At 49.5% G+C, this 19,748-nt stretch overlaps 1 protein-coding gene across 1 annotated transcript; it reads left to right on the top strand.

The window, feature by feature from the left end:
* Window positions 1–8,761: 8,761 nt before the first annotated feature.
* Window positions 8,762–18,558, top strand: usp12a (ubiquitin specific peptidase 12a). The gene is made up of 9 exons (XM_080543392.1): window positions 8,762–8,827; window positions 14,810–14,890; window positions 15,132–15,345; window positions 16,152–16,399; window positions 16,537–16,613; window positions 16,803–16,886; window positions 17,010–17,207; window positions 17,391–17,469; window positions 17,650–18,558. The coding sequence occupies exons 1-9, from the start codon at window positions 8,780–8,782 to the stop codon at window positions 17,749–17,751; spliced, it is 1,131 nt and encodes a 376-aa protein (XP_080399518.1). The 5' UTR covers window positions 8,762–8,779; the 3' UTR covers window positions 17,752–18,558.
* The last annotated feature ends 1,190 nt before the right edge of the window (window positions 18,559–19,748 follow it).

The raw sequence follows: 19,748 nt of genomic DNA, 5'->3' as shown, positions 1-19,748 counted from the left end.
ATGGCACAGCCCAAGGTGGGGTCATTTCGAAAAGGGATGGGCTGCCGTCTGTAAAGAGTGTTTGTTATGTGTAACAATGCTCTTTATTGACGCAGGTTTATTATGCCTGATAATCAAAGAACCGGCCGCACGCTCATGAGCTGGGCCAGGTCTTGATAGACATGGAGGGGTTTTTGATTGTAAATAACGCCTCGTGTCGTGATAGGGGTAAGTCCGCTAGGCAGAGAGCTGGCCACACGCCGGTAAGCTGGGCTAGTCTCCGCTTCGTTTCTAACTGGTAGCGATTCGACCACACTCTGACAAGGCAGGTGGGTCTCCGCTCCGGTAGATACCATGGAAAATCCTCCTTAGGGATTTACCGTCTGACTTACCGTCTGTAAAGAGTGTTTGTTATGTGTAACAATGCTCTTTATTGACGCAGGTTTATTATGCCTGATAATCAAAGAACCGGCCGCACGCTCATGAGCTGGGCCAGGTCTTGATAGACATGGAGGGGTTTTTGATGTAAATACCGCCTCGTGTCGTGATAGGGGTAAGTCTGCTAGGCAGAGAGCTGGCCACACGCCGGTAAGCTGGGCTAGTCTCCGCTTCGTTTCTAACCGGTAGCGATTCGACCACACTCTGACAAGGCAGGTGGGTCTCCGCTCCGGTAGATACCATGGAAAATCCTCCTTAGGGATTTACCGTCTGACTTACCGTCTGTAAAGAGTGTTTGTTATGTGTAACAATGCTCTTTATTGACGCAGGTTTATTATGCCTGATAATCAAAGAACCGGCCGCACGCTCATGAGCTGGGCCAGGTCTTGATAGACATGGAGGGGTTTTTGATGTAAATACCGCCTCGTGTCGTGATAGGGGTAAGTCTGCTAGGCAGAGAGCTGGCCACACGCCGGTAAGCTGGGCTAGTCTCCGCTTCGTTTCTAACCGGTAGCGATTCGACCACACTCTGACAAGGCAGGTGGGTCTCCGCTCCGGTAGATACCATGGAAAATCCTCCTTAGGGATTTACCGTCTGACTTACCGTCTGTAAAGAGTGTTTGTTATGTGAAACAATGCTCTTTATTGACGCAGGTTTATTATGCCTGATAATCAAAGAACCGGCCGCACGCTCATGAGCTGGGCCAGGTCTTGAATAGACATGGAGGGGTTTTTGATGTAAATACCGCCTCGTGTCGTGATAGGGGTAAGTCTGCTAGGCAGAGAGCTGGCCACACGCCGGTAAGCTGGGCTAGTCTCCGCTTCGTTTCTAACCGGTAGCGATTCGACCACACTCTGACAAGGCAGGTGGGTCTCCGCTCTGGTAGATACCATGGAAAAACCTCCTTAGGGATTTACCGTCTGACTTACCGTCTGTAAAGAGTGTTTGTTATGTGTAACAATGCTCTTTATTGACGCAGGTTTATTATGCCTGATAATCAAAGAACCGGCCGCACGCTCATGAGCTGGGCCAGGTCTTGATAGACATGGAGGGGTTTTTGATGTAAATACCGCCTCGTGTCGTCGCGGCACTGAGTTTGCTCAGAAACTCCGCCTCCGCTGCAGACAGACCGTTGGGTCGGTCTGTGGTGATCTTCGCAATGGCGGCGTTAAACACGGCGATGTTATTCGCCGCCGCCTGCGCACCGAGCTCATCAGAGCTTTCTGATTCTGACACCGGCACCGACCACTCAGCTGGGTGAGGGCGGCGTGGTGTCAGGGCCGGCTGAGCGGGCGGGACCATCCCTACTTGGGGAGGTGCCTGCCCAGAACGCCGCTCTGGGGCCTGTCCGGACGCATCATCGGCAGAGCTATTCGAGTCGGATAGCATCCCCGAGATAGCGCCCGCCAGGGGACAACGCTCTCCTTGATCCAGGCCATCCCCTTTCGCCTTTCCGCGACGGAAAGGAGGTGGAAGGGGAGGCAGCTGGGGGAGGCGACCAACGCCGCCTCGGCATGTTCGGGGCCGAGGCAGACGTGGCAGAAGTCGTGCTTGTCCTCCGCTGCTAGGAAATCGCAGCGGCAGGTGTCCCGGAGGAACTTCTTCGTGGTCGGCGGCGGACGATCCATCGCTGAAGGGAAAAGTCTCCTCCGCTGAAAAGTGTCCTCCGCTGCTCGGAAGTCGCAGCGGCAGGCGTCCCGGAGGAACTTCTCCATAGGCGGCGGACGATCCATATCTTGAAGGGAAAAGTCTGGCGGGTTCTCCAGTCTTAGTAGTCGTCCTTCTCAGTCTTCAGATATAAACCCGTGCTGAACTTTTTGGGAGAATGAGGTAGCGAAGTACACCCCTTTATATAGCACCCCAGGCGGGCGCAGGCATTGAAAAATTCAGTCATTGGCTACTTTAGGTAGCGGGTAAACCAATAGGAGCAGAGCTCCCCTATGGGGCGGAGCTCCACGATATAGAACGGCTGAAGCAACGGCGCCTTCTAGTTCGACCTTTCTCACTTTCAGGCCGAGTTCGGCACAGAAGCGCAAAATATTGGTTCGGCTGGAACCTCTCTCTACACCGCACTCTACTTGTAGATGTCGCGAAATATCAGACTCTGAATAACCACTTTCAAACATCTTTGAAATAATGTCAGCAAAGGGCGTCAAATTCGACATTGTTGAAGTAGGAAGCAAGTTTTGGGTGGTAAAATAAAAAAAAAGTTGGGTAGCCAATTGGCATCTTGGACCGAGATCTCTCGAGATCACTCAAGCCGGGACCTTATAAAAACAGCTGGAACACGCGTTCCATTGTCTCCTGTCAGCATGTCAGACAGCTACGTGTTTGTGAAGTCTGGCCAGACAAACAAATTAAATGAAGTTGACTGCACCACCAGGAACCTTGCGTTCCTATTCAAGGTTTGTACAGTAGTCCTACATTTGGCAGATTATTAATGCTAGAGCTACAGGCCAGATGCTAAAATTTTACAGATGATAGGCCTCACTTCATATTGCCCTATATATGTAGAGCCCATATCGGCTCGTGGTATTAGCTTCTCGTGGCGCGTGGTACTGCATACCCTACTTATCGCTAGCACCAATAACCCGAGTATACTTTATTATTACTGTCTATATCTTATTACTACTGTCTATGGGCCAGTTTCACAGACATGGCTTAAGCCTAATCCTGGACTAAAAAGCATCTTCAATGGAGATTTTACATTGAAAGTGTGATTTAGTCCAGGACTAGGCTTAAGCCATGTCTGTGAAACCGGCCCCTTATCTTATTACTACTATCTATACCTTATTACTACTGTCTATATCTTATTACTTCTGTCTATATCTTATTACTACTGTCTATATCTTATTATTACTGTCTATATCTTATTATTACTGTCTATATTACTACTGTCTATATCTTATTACTACTGTCTATAGTGGGTACAGACAGACAGGGTCAGGGTTAGACAGACAGACAGGGTTAGACAGACAGACACACAGACAGACAGACAGGGTTAGACAGACAGACAGACAGGCTGTCGGTGTCCCATTGTGGGAAAAGCTACAAAGAACAAGTGTGTGCTTTAACTGTTGTTGTATGATCGCCAATAAGAATGCAATTTTAAATGTAGTGGTTGGATGGGTGATTATTAATAATTAGTAAGCTCACCAAGATGTTTTTTTTAAACACAGTTGACACCAGAGAGTATTTACCTTGTGGATGAAGCGGGGATCACCCTTTTCCCTGAGGAAGGGAGCTTCTGCTCCTATGCCCTAGGAGGAGGTACCTTCAATGTAATGGGGGACAACGTCCCACCATCCTCCTCACACCTCAGTCCTGCTCCTGTTCCCTCCCCTCCCCCCTCTACCTTCACTCTTCACTCTCCTTCCCCTGGCGACTTTGGATTTATAACGAACGAGGACGAGGAGGACGAGGAGGACGAGGAGGACGAGGAGGCGGTTGCACTGGATGGGGTGTCTGCAAAGATCGAGGAGGTGGTCCTGGCGCGGGACTGGTGGCAGGTGGCCGGGCTGTGTCATACATTGGCCCCACAGCAGGAAGCAGCCCTTAAAGAGGCATTCAAGTGCTGCATCTGCCACGGTTAGTCACACATTTGCATGTCATGAGGGTCTCAAAAATAGAGTGAACAGCCAAAAACTGTTGATGGTGAATGGGAGGAGTCTGGTGATCAATCCCAACCAACTGCAGTGCTGTAGCAGGGCAGGGGAGTGGAGTCTGAGAGCATTTTCATCAAACAGGTGTACTATCAAGCAAAAAGTGCAAGTGATAAAGAGATTTGAATTCCGGCCTAGAATATGAATGAATGAATGAATGAATAAATGAATGAATGAATGAATGGACTTTATTGTCATTGCTACAGTACAGGTACCAAACAACGAAATTTAGGCTTCAAGGTTGAAACTCCTACACATCTGCCCAGCTTATAAATAGAAATCAAAAGTTTATTCTTGCCAATAACTAGTGCAGGTACAGGTAAATTGGAATTCTTGTCACTGCTTTGATCAGCACTAATTAGTTCGTCTTTCCAGTTTCCAGTCCAAGGTGCACATCCAAACTGGTGATTTATTATCTGTAGTCTAGCAGTCTCTCAATTTGATCTTGTTCTACTTCCCATCCAATCACAGTGTGTCTGTATGTGTGATATAGGCAGTGCAATTAAATAACATTGACGTATACAGTTGTGCAGAGTCAGCTGTTATCATATAAGCAAGAGTCAATTGTCATCGTCTATCATTATTGACAGGGTGTTCTTCAAGTGTTATCTGGTGTTGGCCCAGGTGATAGAGTGTGCAGTAGTAGTCAGTTGGACTGAATGTACTAAGATGTTCTATGTTGTCTGTTTTACTTGTTACAGGTCTGATGCAGGTGCCAACAATGGCATTGTGCTGCCGCAGCCTGGTTGGCTGCCAGGCCTGTGTGAACCAGGCCATGGAAACGAGCCTGCACTGCATAAAATGCAGGTCTGCCATAACCAGTGACAAAATTGTTACAGTTACTGGGCTATCAGAGGTGCTGGAGGTCATCCGGCACCTCTGAGAGCCCAGTAACTGCAGAGCAGGAAATAATCAAACTGGTTTATTACGGAATAAATAAAATACATTACTCTGTAAAAAAAAAGTGGATTTATTATACATTTACATACATTACTACACTCTACTTAGCGTAAGAGTGCACTAGCCATAGCCTACTGTAGCAGGTTGTCTGAAAAACTGCAGCCTACTAGCTTAAATCAGAATCCGTTTATTGCCATGGTAGTTTATACATACTCTGAATTCCTTTATCTCAATGGTGGAGAATCAAAGAGATTGTGACCAAGGTGAGGGGTCCCATGTAATGTGAATTAAACATGAACTACATTTCCCACACTACAACAGATGAAATTGCAATAAATAAGATTGCAAACAAAATATATTCAAGTAAATGCTGAGTTCAAATGAAAAACGATGTATGAATGCTTTTGTGGTGAGTAATAGTCAAATAAAAGTAATCTGGTGTGAGATGTGTTGGCCACATGTATTTACCAGTCATACCCAGGGCTTGGCCTTATGAGTAACAATAACATGGAGAAGTACAGCTCGATGGAAATTCTTAATATTACATGGTTTGCCCAGTGGGATGTGAACTTCATGATTACTTTCAAAGGCTTATTATTATTATTATTATTATTATTATTAATTATATTATTATAATTATTATTATAATTTCAAAGACTTATTGAGAATAAGAGTAGCCATTCTGCTCTGCTCTGCGAGAGATGGAGGAAGAAGAAGGCTCTCCCTTGGCTGCTGCTGATGATCTACAGCTCTGCTTGTGACTGTTCTTCACCTGAATCCAGCTGAAGGTGTGGTGGTTCACAGGCCCTGCCTCTGCACCACATGACCTGCTATTGGGAGCTGTCAGACAAGCAGAGGAGAGAAGCATTGATGATGATTCCCTCCTCAGACTCTTATCTTCATGGAATAGACATTAGTGCTTTACAAATGTAAACATTGTGTATGCAATCATGTGAGTGTGTGTGTGTGTTTGCCTGTGTGTGTCCATGCCTTTCTCCATGTCTCACCTTTACACAGGACCTTCAGAGTCCACTTGCAGACAGGGTTAGGAGTCTAACCCCTATGATAGATGGGGCCTCAGACAGTGTAGTGAGGAGAGATTGGTGGTTGTCTGAAAATATAGACCACACAGAGGCAGACGTTAAGACATTAGAAGGTTCAGCTGGAATGTTATTGACTTGGCATTATTATTATTATTATTATTATTATTGTTATTGACTTGGCATATTGAGCCTACATAAGGTTAATACGGTTTCTAGCTATCATTGTTAATCATTGCGTCCAAGCCATGGTGCTTGTTAAAGCTAAATTAATCCACACCAAAACACCCAAAGTAACGTTAACACCTCTATTATGAATACATATAACACTATAGCGTATAATCTAACGTATTTATTCATAAGGAAGTAGTTTACATAGCAGAAATAAAGCTAAATTAATCCACACCAAAACACCCAAAGTAACGTTAACACCTCTATTATGAATACATATAACACTATAGCGTATAATCTAACGTATTTATTCATAAGGAAGTAGTTTACATAGCAGAAATAAAGCTAAATTAATCCACACCAAAACACCCAAAGTAACGTTAACACCTCTATTATGAATACATATAACACTATAGCGTATAATCTAACGTATTTATTCATAAGGAAGTAGTTTACATAGCAGAAATAAAGCTAAATTAATCCACACCCAAAGTAACGTTAACACCTCGAACGAACCCCCTCCTTGTCAACGCCCACCTGGGCATACACGTGATCATCTATGTTCTTGTTTGTGTTCTGGAAATAGAAAATCAACTGCTATTATACTCACGCCGTCTTCGGTTTCAAAAGGAATATCGAGCTGATAAGTCAATCCGTTTTCGTTTTCAAAAGGAATATCGAACTGACAAAACCATACACTGGTCCTTCTCTCTGATCAGTGTTCTGATCAGTGTTCTGTCTGAGTGTTCCGTCTGAGTGTTTCCTCTGAGTGTTCTGTCTGAGTGTTCTGTCTGAGTGTTCTCTCTGAGTGTTCCGTCTGAGTGTTCTGTCTGAGTGTTCTCTCTGAGTGTTCTCTCTGAGTGTTCTCTCTGAGTGTTCTCTCTGAGTGTTCTGTCTGAGTGTTCCGTCTGAGTGTTTCCTCTGAGTGTTCTGTCTGAGTGTTCTGTCTGAGTGTTCTCTCTGAGTGTTCCGTCTGAGTGTTCTGTCTGAGTGTTCTCTCTGAGTGTTCTCTCTGAGTGTTCTCTCTGAGTGTTCTCTCTGAGTGTTCTGTCTGAGTGTTCCGTCTGAGTGTTTCCTCTGAGTGTTCTGTCTGAGTGTTCTGTCTGAGTGTTCTCTCTGAGTGTTCCGTCTGAGTGTTCTCTCTGAGTGTTCTCTCTGAGTGTTCTCTCTGAGTGTTCTCTCTGAGTGTTCTCTCTGAGTGTTCTGTCTGAGTGTTCTCTCTGAGTGTTCTCTCTGAGTGTTCTGTCTGAGTGTTCTCTCTGAGTGTTCTGTCTGAGTGTTCTGTCTGAGTGTTCTCTCTGAGTGTTCTCTCTGAGTGTTCCGTCTGAGTGTTCTCTCTGAGTGTTCTGTCTGAGTGTTCCGTCTGAGTGTTCCGTCTGAGTGTTCCGTCTGAGTGTTCTCTCTGAGTGTTCTGTCTGAGTGTTCTGTCTGAGTGTTCTGTCTGAGTGTTCTCTCTGAGTGTTTATATTTAATACAATAATGTTTCATTAAAGAGACCTTTGATTCAGCTTGTGTAGCATCACAGCGGTGCAGTAACCACGGCTGACCGCTATGGGGCGCCCATGCTCAACATACTATATCGAATAGTAGAGAATAGTTCAGAAGTGTAATTTTGTAAATGTTTCTAGTTCAAAGGTTGTGAGCTAGATTATGCCTGCCCTCTGACAATTGTTTGTTATTTATTGATTTTAAAAGTGGCCTCAGTTCCTCTCGTGTACAGTATGTTTATGTATGTTGCAGTATAAATCTGACATTGATTACTGAATGAATCAATCTAGATTAGATTAGATTTTATGAATGAATGGACTTTATTGTCATTGCTACAGTACAGGTACCAAACAAAGAAATTTAGGAGGGGTGGCTCCCCTGGTGTTAGGAAAGGGGGAAAAAAAAACTTTAAAAAAAATCACAAGAAGGGAAGGAGCTGGTTTACATAAATAAATAAAGGCTATGTACACAATCCACTGTACTATACTGTACAGATAGACGACTAGGGTTGTCATATTGCACAATAGTATTGTTTCACGTTATTTAAAGTGTCACAGTTTGCAGGCTTGAAATGTACATGTTTCCACTTTTATTGTCATTGCAGAGTACATATATATATATACAATGATTGGTATAAAAAATATATATATTCCGTTGCTATCTCAACCCCATTGAGCTGTGGTGGGAGCAGCTTGACCGTATGGTACGCAAGAAGTGCCCATCAAGCCAATCCAACTTCAGGAGGTGCTTCAGGAAGCGTGGGGTGACATTTCTTCAGATTACCTCAACAAATTAACAGCTAGAATGCCAAAGGGTGATATTTCAGTGTTTATTTTGTAATAAATCTGCAAGAATTTCTACAAGTCTGTGTTTTTCTGACAATATTGGGTGCTGTGTGTGCATGAACGAGGAAAGAAATGAAATTAATTGATTTTAGCAAATGGCTGCAATATGACAAAGAGTGAAAAATGTAAGGGAGTATCGAGAACATGGACATGGGCTGAAGACAGACAGAGGCTCTCCGGCGCTAAGACCGCTCGGATCAGTCCAGCAGCAGAGGGGTGCACCAGGGACTCTGGGTGGAAGATGGCGCTGAGCGGATGGAAATCCTAATGACAGTTTCCAAATTTGCCTCTTTTTGTACCATGGTGAGTAAACATGCATCCCTTTGACGATGTGCCAAGTGGCGTTAGAGTGACCCCGCACCGATGGGTGTCCCGCACCTAGCTCGTGTGACCGGGGAAATGACCCAGATCACTCTTTATAAATCACTCTTTTCCTGCCTTGCCTGTGCGCGTACTCTGACAGTCCTGTTTTTTTTCTAGGATGCTATTCTTAGGTCTGGATTAATAGCCGTGATAATCGCATTCAATGTTGAATATTATTATTGCATTAGTTTATTAATGAGTTATTAGTGATGTGTTTAATCGTCGCGCCGCACTGTATTAAGCTCGTTTGACCGCCAGGGCGCATATCTCTGTCCTGCTACCGCCTAGCCACCGCTATGCTACACACACACACACACACACACACACACACACACACACACACACACACACACACACACACACACACACACACACACACACACACACACACACACACACACACACACACACACACACAGGCTGACATAGCCGCCTAGCCGCGTGTGTTTTGCAAGACCAAGAGCAGTCAGTGTGCACCAGGCTTTCCAATACTTCCAGACAACTTTTAGAACTTGCAATTGTTTTCTTGGGTTGTTCTAATTTAGCTAGGCGATTTAAGGGAATAACTCAAAAAGCGCAAGGAAGCCAGCTATGTATTGGCTGTGTTCGGAATGGCATACTAGCACACTACTCATACTAGATATGACGTAGATTTTGAGTATGCTGTGCGTTCACACTGTAGATTATGTGAAATTTGAGTATGCAAGAAATGTATACTAGATTTTCGGTCGGCTGGTATTGGCATACTTATTATGAATTTAGTAGGTAGTATGCAGTATATTGTAGTGCCGGAGGAAAAAGGAAAGACGTAGGCAACGTAATGATAACTGTTTAATCAAAACAACAACTTGTACTCTCAGTACAGGACCAGAAAATGGTTACCAAAACTCGTGTATCTAAACAGGAAGGTGCAACGTTAATAATCCTCCCCTCTGCCCCTAGTGCCAGAACTGGTTCCCTCCCACTACACAACCAACAGTAAGAGGAGAACATGAACCCATAATGTAGTCACTACACCAGCCCCCCCAGTGTTCACCTCAATATTGGAAATCCTCACGGCGAGGAGGGCGTATGGCCCGGCCCCTACGATCGTAGGTAAAGTCAGGAGGTGCGGGAGGAGGTGTGACATCGCCCATCACGTCCTCCTGCAGGGAAGGACGGGGGGCAGTGACGACCGGGGGCTCGCGAGCTGCGGGGGGTTGTCGGGGTCGGAGGGGGGAATGGCCAGGGCGCGGCAGGGGAGGTAGGACTGGAGGCCGGCCTCTGCGCGGTGGCAGGGCCAAGTCCAGGGGCAGTTCAAGGTCCAAGTGGGCCGGTTTGAGGCGATCAACGGACACACACTCAGGCCTACCCCCCATGTCAACCATGAAGTTCTTGGCTCCGGCCTCGATGACACGGAAAGGCCCGTCATAAGGAGGACGTAGTGGAGTCCTGTGGCCATCATGACGAATGAAAACGAACCTCGCTGAGTGCAGCTCCGGGGGCACCCTCGAAGTAGGGACACCATGCTGCGTAGTCGGGACCGGGACGAAGGTCCTGGCGCTGTCCAGCAGGGAGGCGCGCTGAGCGGCGGCGGACCAGGGCTCCGTTGACTTGGGAATGAAGTCACCGGGGACCCGCAGCGGCTGTCCAAACACCAGCTCAGCGGACGACGACTGGAGGTCCTCCTTAGGCGCTGTCCTGAGCCCCAGCATGACCCACGGCAGCTTGTCAAGCCAGTCGCTGTCCGTGAGGCTGGCTCGAAGGGCGGCCTTCATGGATCGATGGAAACGCTCACAGAGCCCGTTCGCCTGCGGGTGATAGGCGGTTGTGCGGTGGAGCTTGACCCCCAGATTCTCCGCCACCGCTGCCCACAGCTCTGAAGTAAACTGTGAGCCACGGTCAGAGGAGAGATCAGCAGGGGTGCCGTAGCGGGAGACCCACACCGCGATGAACGCCCGGGCCAGGTCGGGGGCTGTCGTTGAGGAGAGCGGAACTGCCTCCGGCCAGCGAGTCGTCCTGTCCACCATGGTAAAGAGATAGGTGTATCCGTGCGAGGGGGGCAGCGGCCCTACCAGGTCCACGTTTACATGATCGAACCTCCGCTCAGGCACAGAGAACTGCTCCAGGGGGGCCTTGACGTGTCGATGCACCTTGGCGCGCTGGCAGGCGATGCACGTGTCAACCCAGGCCCTCACATCCCTCTTGAGCCCATGCCAGACGAATTTCTCTGACACCAGCCGTGAGGACGGTTTCCTACCAGGGTGAGACAAGCCGTGTATCGCCTCGAAGGCGGGGCGCCTCCAGTTGGCGGGGACCACCGGTCGTGGCTGACCCATGGAGACGTCGCACAGGAGCGTGGCCCCTGCGTCACCGAAAACCACCTCTTCTAGGCGCAGTCCTGTGTCCGACAACTTGAGAGCCTGGACGGCGGGGTCGGCGGCCTGGTCTGCAGCCATGCGCGCGTAGTCCAAACCCAGTTGGACCGCACCAACCACCGCCCTGGAGAGACAATCCGCGACCTGGTTGGACTTCCCAGCAACGTGCTGGATGTCTGTGGTGAACTCGGATATGTAGGCGAGCTGGCGCTGTTGGCGGTCGGACCACGGCTCCGCCACCTTGGACATGGCGTGCGTGAGTGGCTTGTGGTCCACGTAGGCCGTAAACTCGCGGCCCTCCAGTAAAAAACGGAAGTGTCTGACAGCAAGCCACAGCCCGAGGAGCTCCCTGTCGAATGTGCTGTACCTTTGCTCTCTGGGAGACAGCTGGCGGCTGAAGAATGCAAGAGGCTGCCAGGCGTCCCCAACCCACTGTTCGTACACCGCTCCCACAGCAAAGTCAGAGGCGTCCGTGGTGAGAGCAGTGGGTGCCGAGGGCGAGGGGTGGGCCAACATGGCAGCGCGGGCCAGGGCCGCCTTGGTGTCCTGAAAGGCTTTGACACGCTCCGCCGTCCAGTCCACCGGCTGCTTCAGAGTCTTGCCCTTCTGGGCATCGTACAGAGGCCGCAGGATGTGAGCGATGTGGTGGAGGAAGCGATAGTAGAAGGTTACCATCCCGATGAACCCCTTGAGCTCGCTGATTGTGCTGGGGCGCGGGAAAGCAGCGACAGCTTCTACCTTCGAGGGGAGGGGGGTCACCCCCTCTGCGGAGACCCGGTGCCCGAGAAAGTCGATGGTGTTCCGTCCGAACTCACACTTCGCCGGATTGACAATCAGCCCATGTTGGCTGAGCCGTGTGAAAAGGGCCCGGAGGTGGGACAGGTGCTCCTCCTCCGTGGTGCTTGCGACGAGGATGTCATCCAAGTAGACGAAGAGGAATGGTAGGTCCCGGAGCACCGAGTGCATGAGGCGTTGGAAGGTCTGCGCCGCGTTCTTCAGGCCGAACGGCATCCGCAGAAACTCGAAGAGCCCAAATGGCGTGATTACGGCCGTCTTAGGGACGTCCTCGGGGTGCACCGGCACCTGATGGTACCCCCGTACCAGGTCCACTTTGGAGAAGAAGCGTTTGCCTGCCAGGTTCGCTGAAAAGTCCTGGACATGTGGGACCGGGTAGCGGTCAGGCTTGGACGCGTCGTTGAGGCGGCGGTAGTCCCCACATGGGCGCCACCCGCCGTCTGACTTAGGGACGATGTGCAGGGGAGACGCCCAGGGGCTGCTCGAGCGCCGAACGATGCCCACCTGCTCCATATGCGCAAACTCCGCCCTGGCGATGGCCAGCTTCTCCGGGTTGAGGCGCCTGGCCCTGGCGTGGAGGGGAGGCCCCTCGGTCTCGATGTGGTGCTCCACTCCGTGTTTCACCGTGGGCGCGGAGAAGGTGGGCTTGGTAAGGTCGGGGAATTCGGCGAGCAGCCGAAGGTACTGGTCACTTTCGGCGAGCGTATTGGACCACCCGCTGTAGACCGCCTCCCCCTGCGTACAGGCGAATGAAGCGAAAGTCTGTGAGTTGACCAGGCGCCTGTTCCCCACGTCCACCAACAGGTTGTGGGCGCACAGAAAATCCGCACCAAGGAGGGGAAATGTGACAGCCGCTATGACAAAATCCCACGAAAAACATTGCCCTCCGAAGCACACGTCCACCGCCCTAGTGCCGTAAGAGCAGATAGGTGTGCCGTCCGCGCCTGCCAACTGCGGACCACGCTCCTCCTTCGCCATATCCGATCTCTCTGCCGGAATGATGCTCCACTGGGCACCTGTGTCACAAAGGAAACTGCGACCAGAGGCGGTGTCTTGTATGAAGAGCAGCCTGTTGGTGACGCCAGCGCTCAGGGCCACTACTGAGCGCCGGCCCCGCCGTTTCCCGTCGGTCCGAAGGTGCAGGGTGAGCGGCACCGTTTGGCCTTGGCGCCAAAAGTGGCGTGGTAGAAACAATGGCCCGCAGCGTTACCCTGCTGGCCAGAAGGTCTGGCGTCATCCTTCGCTCTCCTGCGACGGTCGGGTGGCGGGGCGGCCGCGGGAGCGAGCAGGTCGGGGGACCGTTGAGGCATGGCCAAGACGAACCGGTCCGCCTCCCTGGCCAGGGCGCGGGGCTCCATGATGGCGGTGTTGGCCAGCGCCATCCTAACTTGAGCTGGCAATGTGCGCATGAACAGCTCTGTGAAGAGGATCATGGGGTCTTCTGTACCGAGCAGGTTTAGCATCCTCTCCATGCTCGCAGAAGGCCTCTCGTCACCCAAGTCCGACATGGCAAATAGGCGACGCACCCTCTCCGCAGTGGACAGTTCAAATGTCTCTAGAAGCAGGGCCTTGAGGCGCTCATATTTGTTCGTCGTCGGGGGAGCAGACAAAAAACCTACCACTCGAGCTGCGGTGGAGCTGCCCAACATTGCCACAGCATGGTTGTACCGGTCGTCGTCGTCATCGATGTCACTTTTACTGAAATGTGCCTCTACAATAGCAAACCATGCAGCAGGCGTTGAGTCCCAGAACTCTGGTAGCTTGAGAGTGGGAGTGTGCGCACCACGCGTTACCCTGACAGGGGATGGTGATGGCTGCCGCTGGTTTGAACGTCTTCCTCGCCCGGACATTTTGCAGGATTGTAATGTTCGTCGCTGGTTTTTGTACACAATTACGTTAACAAAAATCCACGTCGGGGTCACCAGTGTAGTGCCGGAGGAAAAAGGAAAGACGTAGGCAACGTAATGATAACTGTTTAATCAAAACAACAACTTGTACTCTCAGTACAGGACCAGAAAATGGTTACCAAAACTCGTGTATCTAAACAGGAAGGTGCAACGTTAATAATCCTCCCCTCTGCCCCTAGTGCCAGAACTGGTTCCCTCCCACTACACAACCAACAGTAAGAGGAGAACATGAACCCATAATGTAGTCACTACACCATACTAATTGAGTATGCTAGTATGCAGTATGCTAGTATGCCATTTCGAACACAGCCTGTATGTTCTGTTGGACACTCATTAGCGCAGCGAATGACGACACGATCAAGGTCTTGCCTGCTGCTTATTATGTTAACCATCTCTGATGTTGCCTCCTGTCTCAATATTTTTATTCGGGAAGGTTGTCATTTGAAGGTTGTCATTGATGTTGATCGACTGATACAGAACCACACATAATCAGGAAATCCGGGGTCATGAATATTCTGTTATTTAAATAGCAACATGTCAGTGTGTCATTGGCGTGATTCGATTACATCCGTTCTGTCCTCCCTCCGATCCTCGAACTAATCACTGATCTAACGTGATTGTATTGTTGGACTAAGCATGTTTTTCACTATTTTATTGTACCAATATGCTCATATCAGATCAGTGATTTATTCGAGAAGGAAGGATGCAATTGTTATTGTGATATGTCCTCCAACCCAATATAGAACAGTTCACGCCCAATACACTCATATACTCTATCAGAGAGAATCTTTGTATAGAGAAAAAAATCTCAGATCACTTGCTCTCAGCCATGAATCAGTCCAACAGCGGTTTTTGTATTCCAGGGCGCCAATGCCTCCGCTCTGGAGAAAGAGATTGGCTCAGAGCAGTTCCCTGTCAACGAGCACTACTTTGGATTGGTCAACGTAAGTAAAAGTGTTGTGTGTGTGTGTTGCAAAATTATTCAAATGTAAATGGGAACATTAGACCTACTCTATATGAATGTGTTATGTCTCCTGTGAGTGTTTGAGCTTGTGGTGTGTGTGGGTGTGTGTGGGTGTTTGCGTGTGCGTGTGTGGGCGTGTTTTTGTGCTAGCATGTGCGCGTGCATGTCATTCTCTGCCTGACCTGTTCTTATATCTCTATACTCCCGTTTTGGTCTTTCAGTTTGGGAACACCTGCTACTGTAACTCAGTGCTGCAGGCTCTGTATTTCTGCCGTCCCTTCCGGGAGAAGATTCTGGCCTATCGTAGCCAGCCTCGACGCAAGGAGAACCTGCTCACCTGCCTGGCGGACCTGTTCCACAGCATCGCCAACCAGAAGAGGAAGGTGGGAGTCATACCGCCCAAGAAGTTCATCACACGGCTACGGAAAGAGAACGGTGAGCGAGGGGGGTGGGGCAAAGGGTGGCAGCAACAGAGGTCCTGGTAGTTAGGGTGAACAAGGGAGCTGTAGAAGAGGACAGTGACGATTTAAAGGGGTAGCGGAAAGGCACGTGAGGAATCGTATCAGTGCTATCAACAATTGTCTCACAAACCTCCCGTTCACACTGTGTTCGGTCTACTTTGCTCTCTCTCTCTCTCTTTCTCTCTCTCTCTCTCTCTCTCTCTCTCTCTCTCTCTCTCTCTATCTATCTATCTCTCTCTCTCTCTCCTTCCCTGCTCTTTTCTCACTCTGTCTGTCTGTAAAATCTGTAAAGCGTCCTTGGGTTTGAGAAAGGCGCTATATAAAACCAAGTTATTATTATTATTATTACTCTCCCTTTTTCCCTCCTCATGTCCCCCTTTCTACCTCTTCTACATCCTTATTTCCTCCCCTCTATTCTCACTGCTGTAACGCCTCTCATCCCCTCCCTCCCTCCCTCCCTCCCTCCCTCCCCTCCCTCCCTCCCTCCCACCCTCCCACCCTCCCTCCCTCCCTCCCTCCCACCCTCCCTCCCTCCCTCCCTCCCACCCTCCCTCCCACCCTCCCTCCCCTCCCTCCCTCCCTCCCTCCCTCCCTCCTCCCACCCTCCCTCCCTCCCTCCCTCCCTCCCACCCTCCCTCCCTCCCTCCCTCCCTCCCTCCCCCCCTCCCTCCCTCCCCCCCTCCCTCCCTCCCTCCCTCCCTCCCACCCTCCCTCCCTCCCTCCCTCCCTCCCTCCCTCCCACCCTCCCTCCCTCCCTCCCTCCCTCCCTCCTCCCCGCAGAGCTGTTTGACAACTACATGCAGCAGGACGCCCACGAGTTCCTGAACTACCTGCTGAACACCATCGCCGACCTGCTGCAGGAGGAGAGGAAGCAGACAGACAAGCTGCAGAACGGCCGGCTGGCCAACGGGACGACGCCCGACGACTCACAGAACAACAACAGCAACGCGGCGCCGGCGCCCACCTGGGTCCACGAGATCTTCCAGGGCACGCTGACCAACGAGACACGCTGCCTCACCTGCGAAACGGTAACGCCCCGCCCCGGGTCTCGCGCCCGCCCGTCCGTAGGGTCACCTGTCGTATATCAAATCACTGGAGGTTAGAATGCTACCGAAGGGAGTTTGGACCGTTTAGACGCTGTTCTTTTTTCTTTTACGTCCCTCAGATCAGCAGTAAGGATGAGGACTTCTTGGACCTCTCAGTGGACGTGGAACAGAATACGTCCATCACACACTGCCTCAGGTGAGAACACACACACACACACACACACAAACGCGCGCCATGCATACAGCTCATATTATTCATAACATGCCTTTTCATTCATACACACCCACCTGTCTATATACATGCTCATGTTAACTCTGTGACCTGTGTCGTTTTATGCTCTTTGTTTGACTCGCTCTCTCTCTCTCTCTCTCTCTCTCTCTGAAGGGGGTTCAGTAACACAGAGACGCTATGCAGTGAGTATAAATACTACTGTGACGAATGTCGAAGCAAACAGGAGGCGCACAAAAGGTCAGTACCAGATGGATTCGTGTCAACGTCATTATGTCGTGTTGCGTAAATGTCGCTATTAAATGACTTATCGTGAAGTTAATAACTGTGTCTGTCCGTCCGTCCGCCTGTTTAACCCTGTAGGATGCGTGTGAAGAAGCTGCCTATGATCCTGGCGCTGCACCTGAAGAGGTTCAAGTACATGGAGCAGCTGCAGCGCTACACTAAACTGTCCTACCGGGTCGTCTTCCCCCTGGAGCTCCGCCTCTTCAACACTTCCGGAGACGCGACCAACCCCGAGAGGCTCTACGACCTTGTGGCCGTCGTGGTGCATTGTGGGAGGTCAGTAGCCTTGCCGGAGTGTTGTCTGAAAGCAACCCCCTGTTATGTCTGTTCGGTTCCAATCGGTCTGACTAGGGTTTTTTCCCGTGGGGTGTACTAACTCCGGTCAGTTAGGAAAAGAAAATGGGGGGGAAAAAATGTCTCTCCCACTGAGTGTTCCTGACCGCCTCGTCTTGTTTTCAGTGGGCCGAACCGAGGACACTACATCGCCATCGTGAAGAGTCATGACTTCTGGCTTCTGTTTGACGATGACATTGTAGAGGTAAGATATGAAAGAGAGAGAGAGAGGGGGGGGGGGATTAGTGTGTGTGCATGTGCGCAAGCATACGTGTGTGCCCTTGATCTGTGATGTTGTGTGTATGACCCCCCCCCACACACACACACACACACACACAAACACACACACTCACACACTGATCCGTGTTGTCTTTCCCTCCTGCAGAAGATCGACGCCCAGGCCATAGAGGAGTTCTACGGTCTCACCTCGGAGATCTCCAAGAACTCTGAGTCAGGCTACATCCTGTTCTACCAATCTAGAGACTAGTGACACTGGAGGAGAGCGCCTCCAATGTGGCGGCCAGGAGGAGAGCCCGGTGTCCCAGCAGTGGGAGTAGTGGACCATACAGTACATCCCTTGTGGTGTCATACCTGCACAGCTCTTAATTCATACCCGTGCATAAGTACAGAGTACCGCAGCTCAGCCTCGAATCCCACCCCCACCCCCAACCCAGCCAAACACCAACCCCATCCCTCCTAACCCAACCCAGCCAAACACCAACCCCGTCCCTCCTAACCCCACCCCCCAAACCCCGCCCAGTCACTCAGGCAGGAGAGATGCTGCAGGGAAGAGTTGTTTCAAGGTTTGTGTGGTCGTTGTATCAAAGTTTTGTGAGAGAGTTGGAGAAAGCTGTTTGTTTTAATGAGGGTTTGTACAGAGGTGGTTGTGTGAATGACGCGCTGGTTTTAGCATGGAGGTGGGTATTTAATAATGATTAATGTGTTGTAATATCAGCCAGGTGTCTGCACTCCCTCACACTGTAACTCTGCTATGCCTCCCTGGGGCCAACTCAGAGCAGCACATCGATGGACTGTGTATTGGAGAAAGAGGGGGAGGTGGGAGGAGAGAGAGCACAGTGTTCCATGCGTGGGACACAAAGGGATTGTGTATTTCTACAGTGTACAGAGTGGTATTTGTATAAATATGAGAGATTAAAAAAAAAAGAAGATAATATTATCATAGGAAGTTAGACCAGGAGAAGATGTATTGACACTATGGTGCACTTTTTGATACCGTTTTGTAGGTGTTGGCAAGTTTAATGTGAGGGTTTGCTTGAGATGACCTGTTGTTAAATAATCATTTTCTGTTTTAAAGAAAAATAAATAAAAGCTAATAGTGTGTGTGTGCGTGCGTGCGTGTGTGTGTGTGCGCGCCCATCACTCCGTCGGTCTCCACACCCTCAGGTGCGCACTGATGACTCATACGTACTCGACACTGCCCCTCTGTGGTTTTACACAGTAACTACACCTTCGTACTGCAACAGGACCTATTTTTCATTAATTCAGTCATGATGCTGTTTGCGAGCCAACTAGCCCACATGCCTCAGTGTAACAGAGGTAAATGAAGCTTAGCTAGCCAGATCAAAAGGCTGGCAATATCACTGAGGGCTGGACTCGGTCCATAGGGGTAATTAGGAAATGAATTTCCTTTATATAATGGATGCTAAGTGATTGAACGGCAAAGCCCTCAAGCACTAAATGAATAGAAAGATGAGGGCAGACAAGATGAAGAGGAGAGAAGTGTCTGCTCGTAGTGCTTACTGGTGAAGTTAATATTGCATGATAATCATACTACACACTATTAAGGCCATACTGTTTAGTAAAAATATGCAGTAAGTTAACAATTTAAGCATACTAAATCTCACTCACACTAAGAAATTGTCTTCTCTTTCTGAGTATGACATTCTGGCATTTTCTGTAAATATTTCTGTACATTTCACAGTACTGAAAACGCCTACTAAATAGGTTGCAATATGAGCATTCAGACATGGCCATGGTTTCTTTTAATAGACAGGCCCAGAATAACAGGAAGTCACAGGGGGCTTGGAGGAGGAGGAGAGAGTCAGTCTACACTAACAACATCACTGTGGAGCAGGCAGCACTCACATCAAACCACAAAACACTGATCCCACACAATAAGAACAATTCCCAAATCCTCAACACACACACACACACACACACACACACACACACACACACACACACACACACACACACACACACACACACACACAATGAGATGACCAGCAGTGCTGTGTGTCCTTGAGCGGTGCATGTGCGCAGACGACTGGGTCCTGGTGTTGAGCTTGTTGCTACCTTGTCCCCCGGTAGGAGGTATTAAACAGGACGTGAGCTTAGAATGATTCTATCTGAGGTTCTATCTCCGTTTAGGGCAGTTCAGAGATATTGAGCGTCAAAGTTTTTACATTCCATTATGTTTTGTGAGACCTTTGTATTTTATGAATTACTAACTAAAACATTTCA

The sequence above is a fragment of the Nansenia antarctica genome (genome assembly GCF_963989245.1).
Source record: "Nansenia antarctica genome assembly, chromosome: 12".
Lineage (NCBI taxonomy): Eukaryota > Metazoa > Chordata > Actinopteri > Argentiniformes > Microstomatidae > Nansenia > Nansenia antarctica.
The sequence above is the reverse complement of the archived record's forward strand: the minus strand, read 5'-3'. Positions and strand labels throughout refer to the sequence as shown.

Coding starts and splice junctions, on each gene's coding strand:
- usp12a (XM_080543392.1), top strand. CDS start 8,780: ATGGAAATCCTAATGACAGTTTCCAAATTTGCCTCTTTTTGTACCATG. Junction 8,828..14,809: donor TTGCCTCTTTTTGTACCATG/GTGAGTAAACAT, acceptor TTTGTATTCCAG/GGCGCCAATGCCTCCGCTCT. Junction 17,208..17,390: donor GTCGTGGTGCATTGTGGGAG/GTCAGTAGCCTT, acceptor TCTTGTTTTCAG/TGGGCCGAACCGAGGACACT.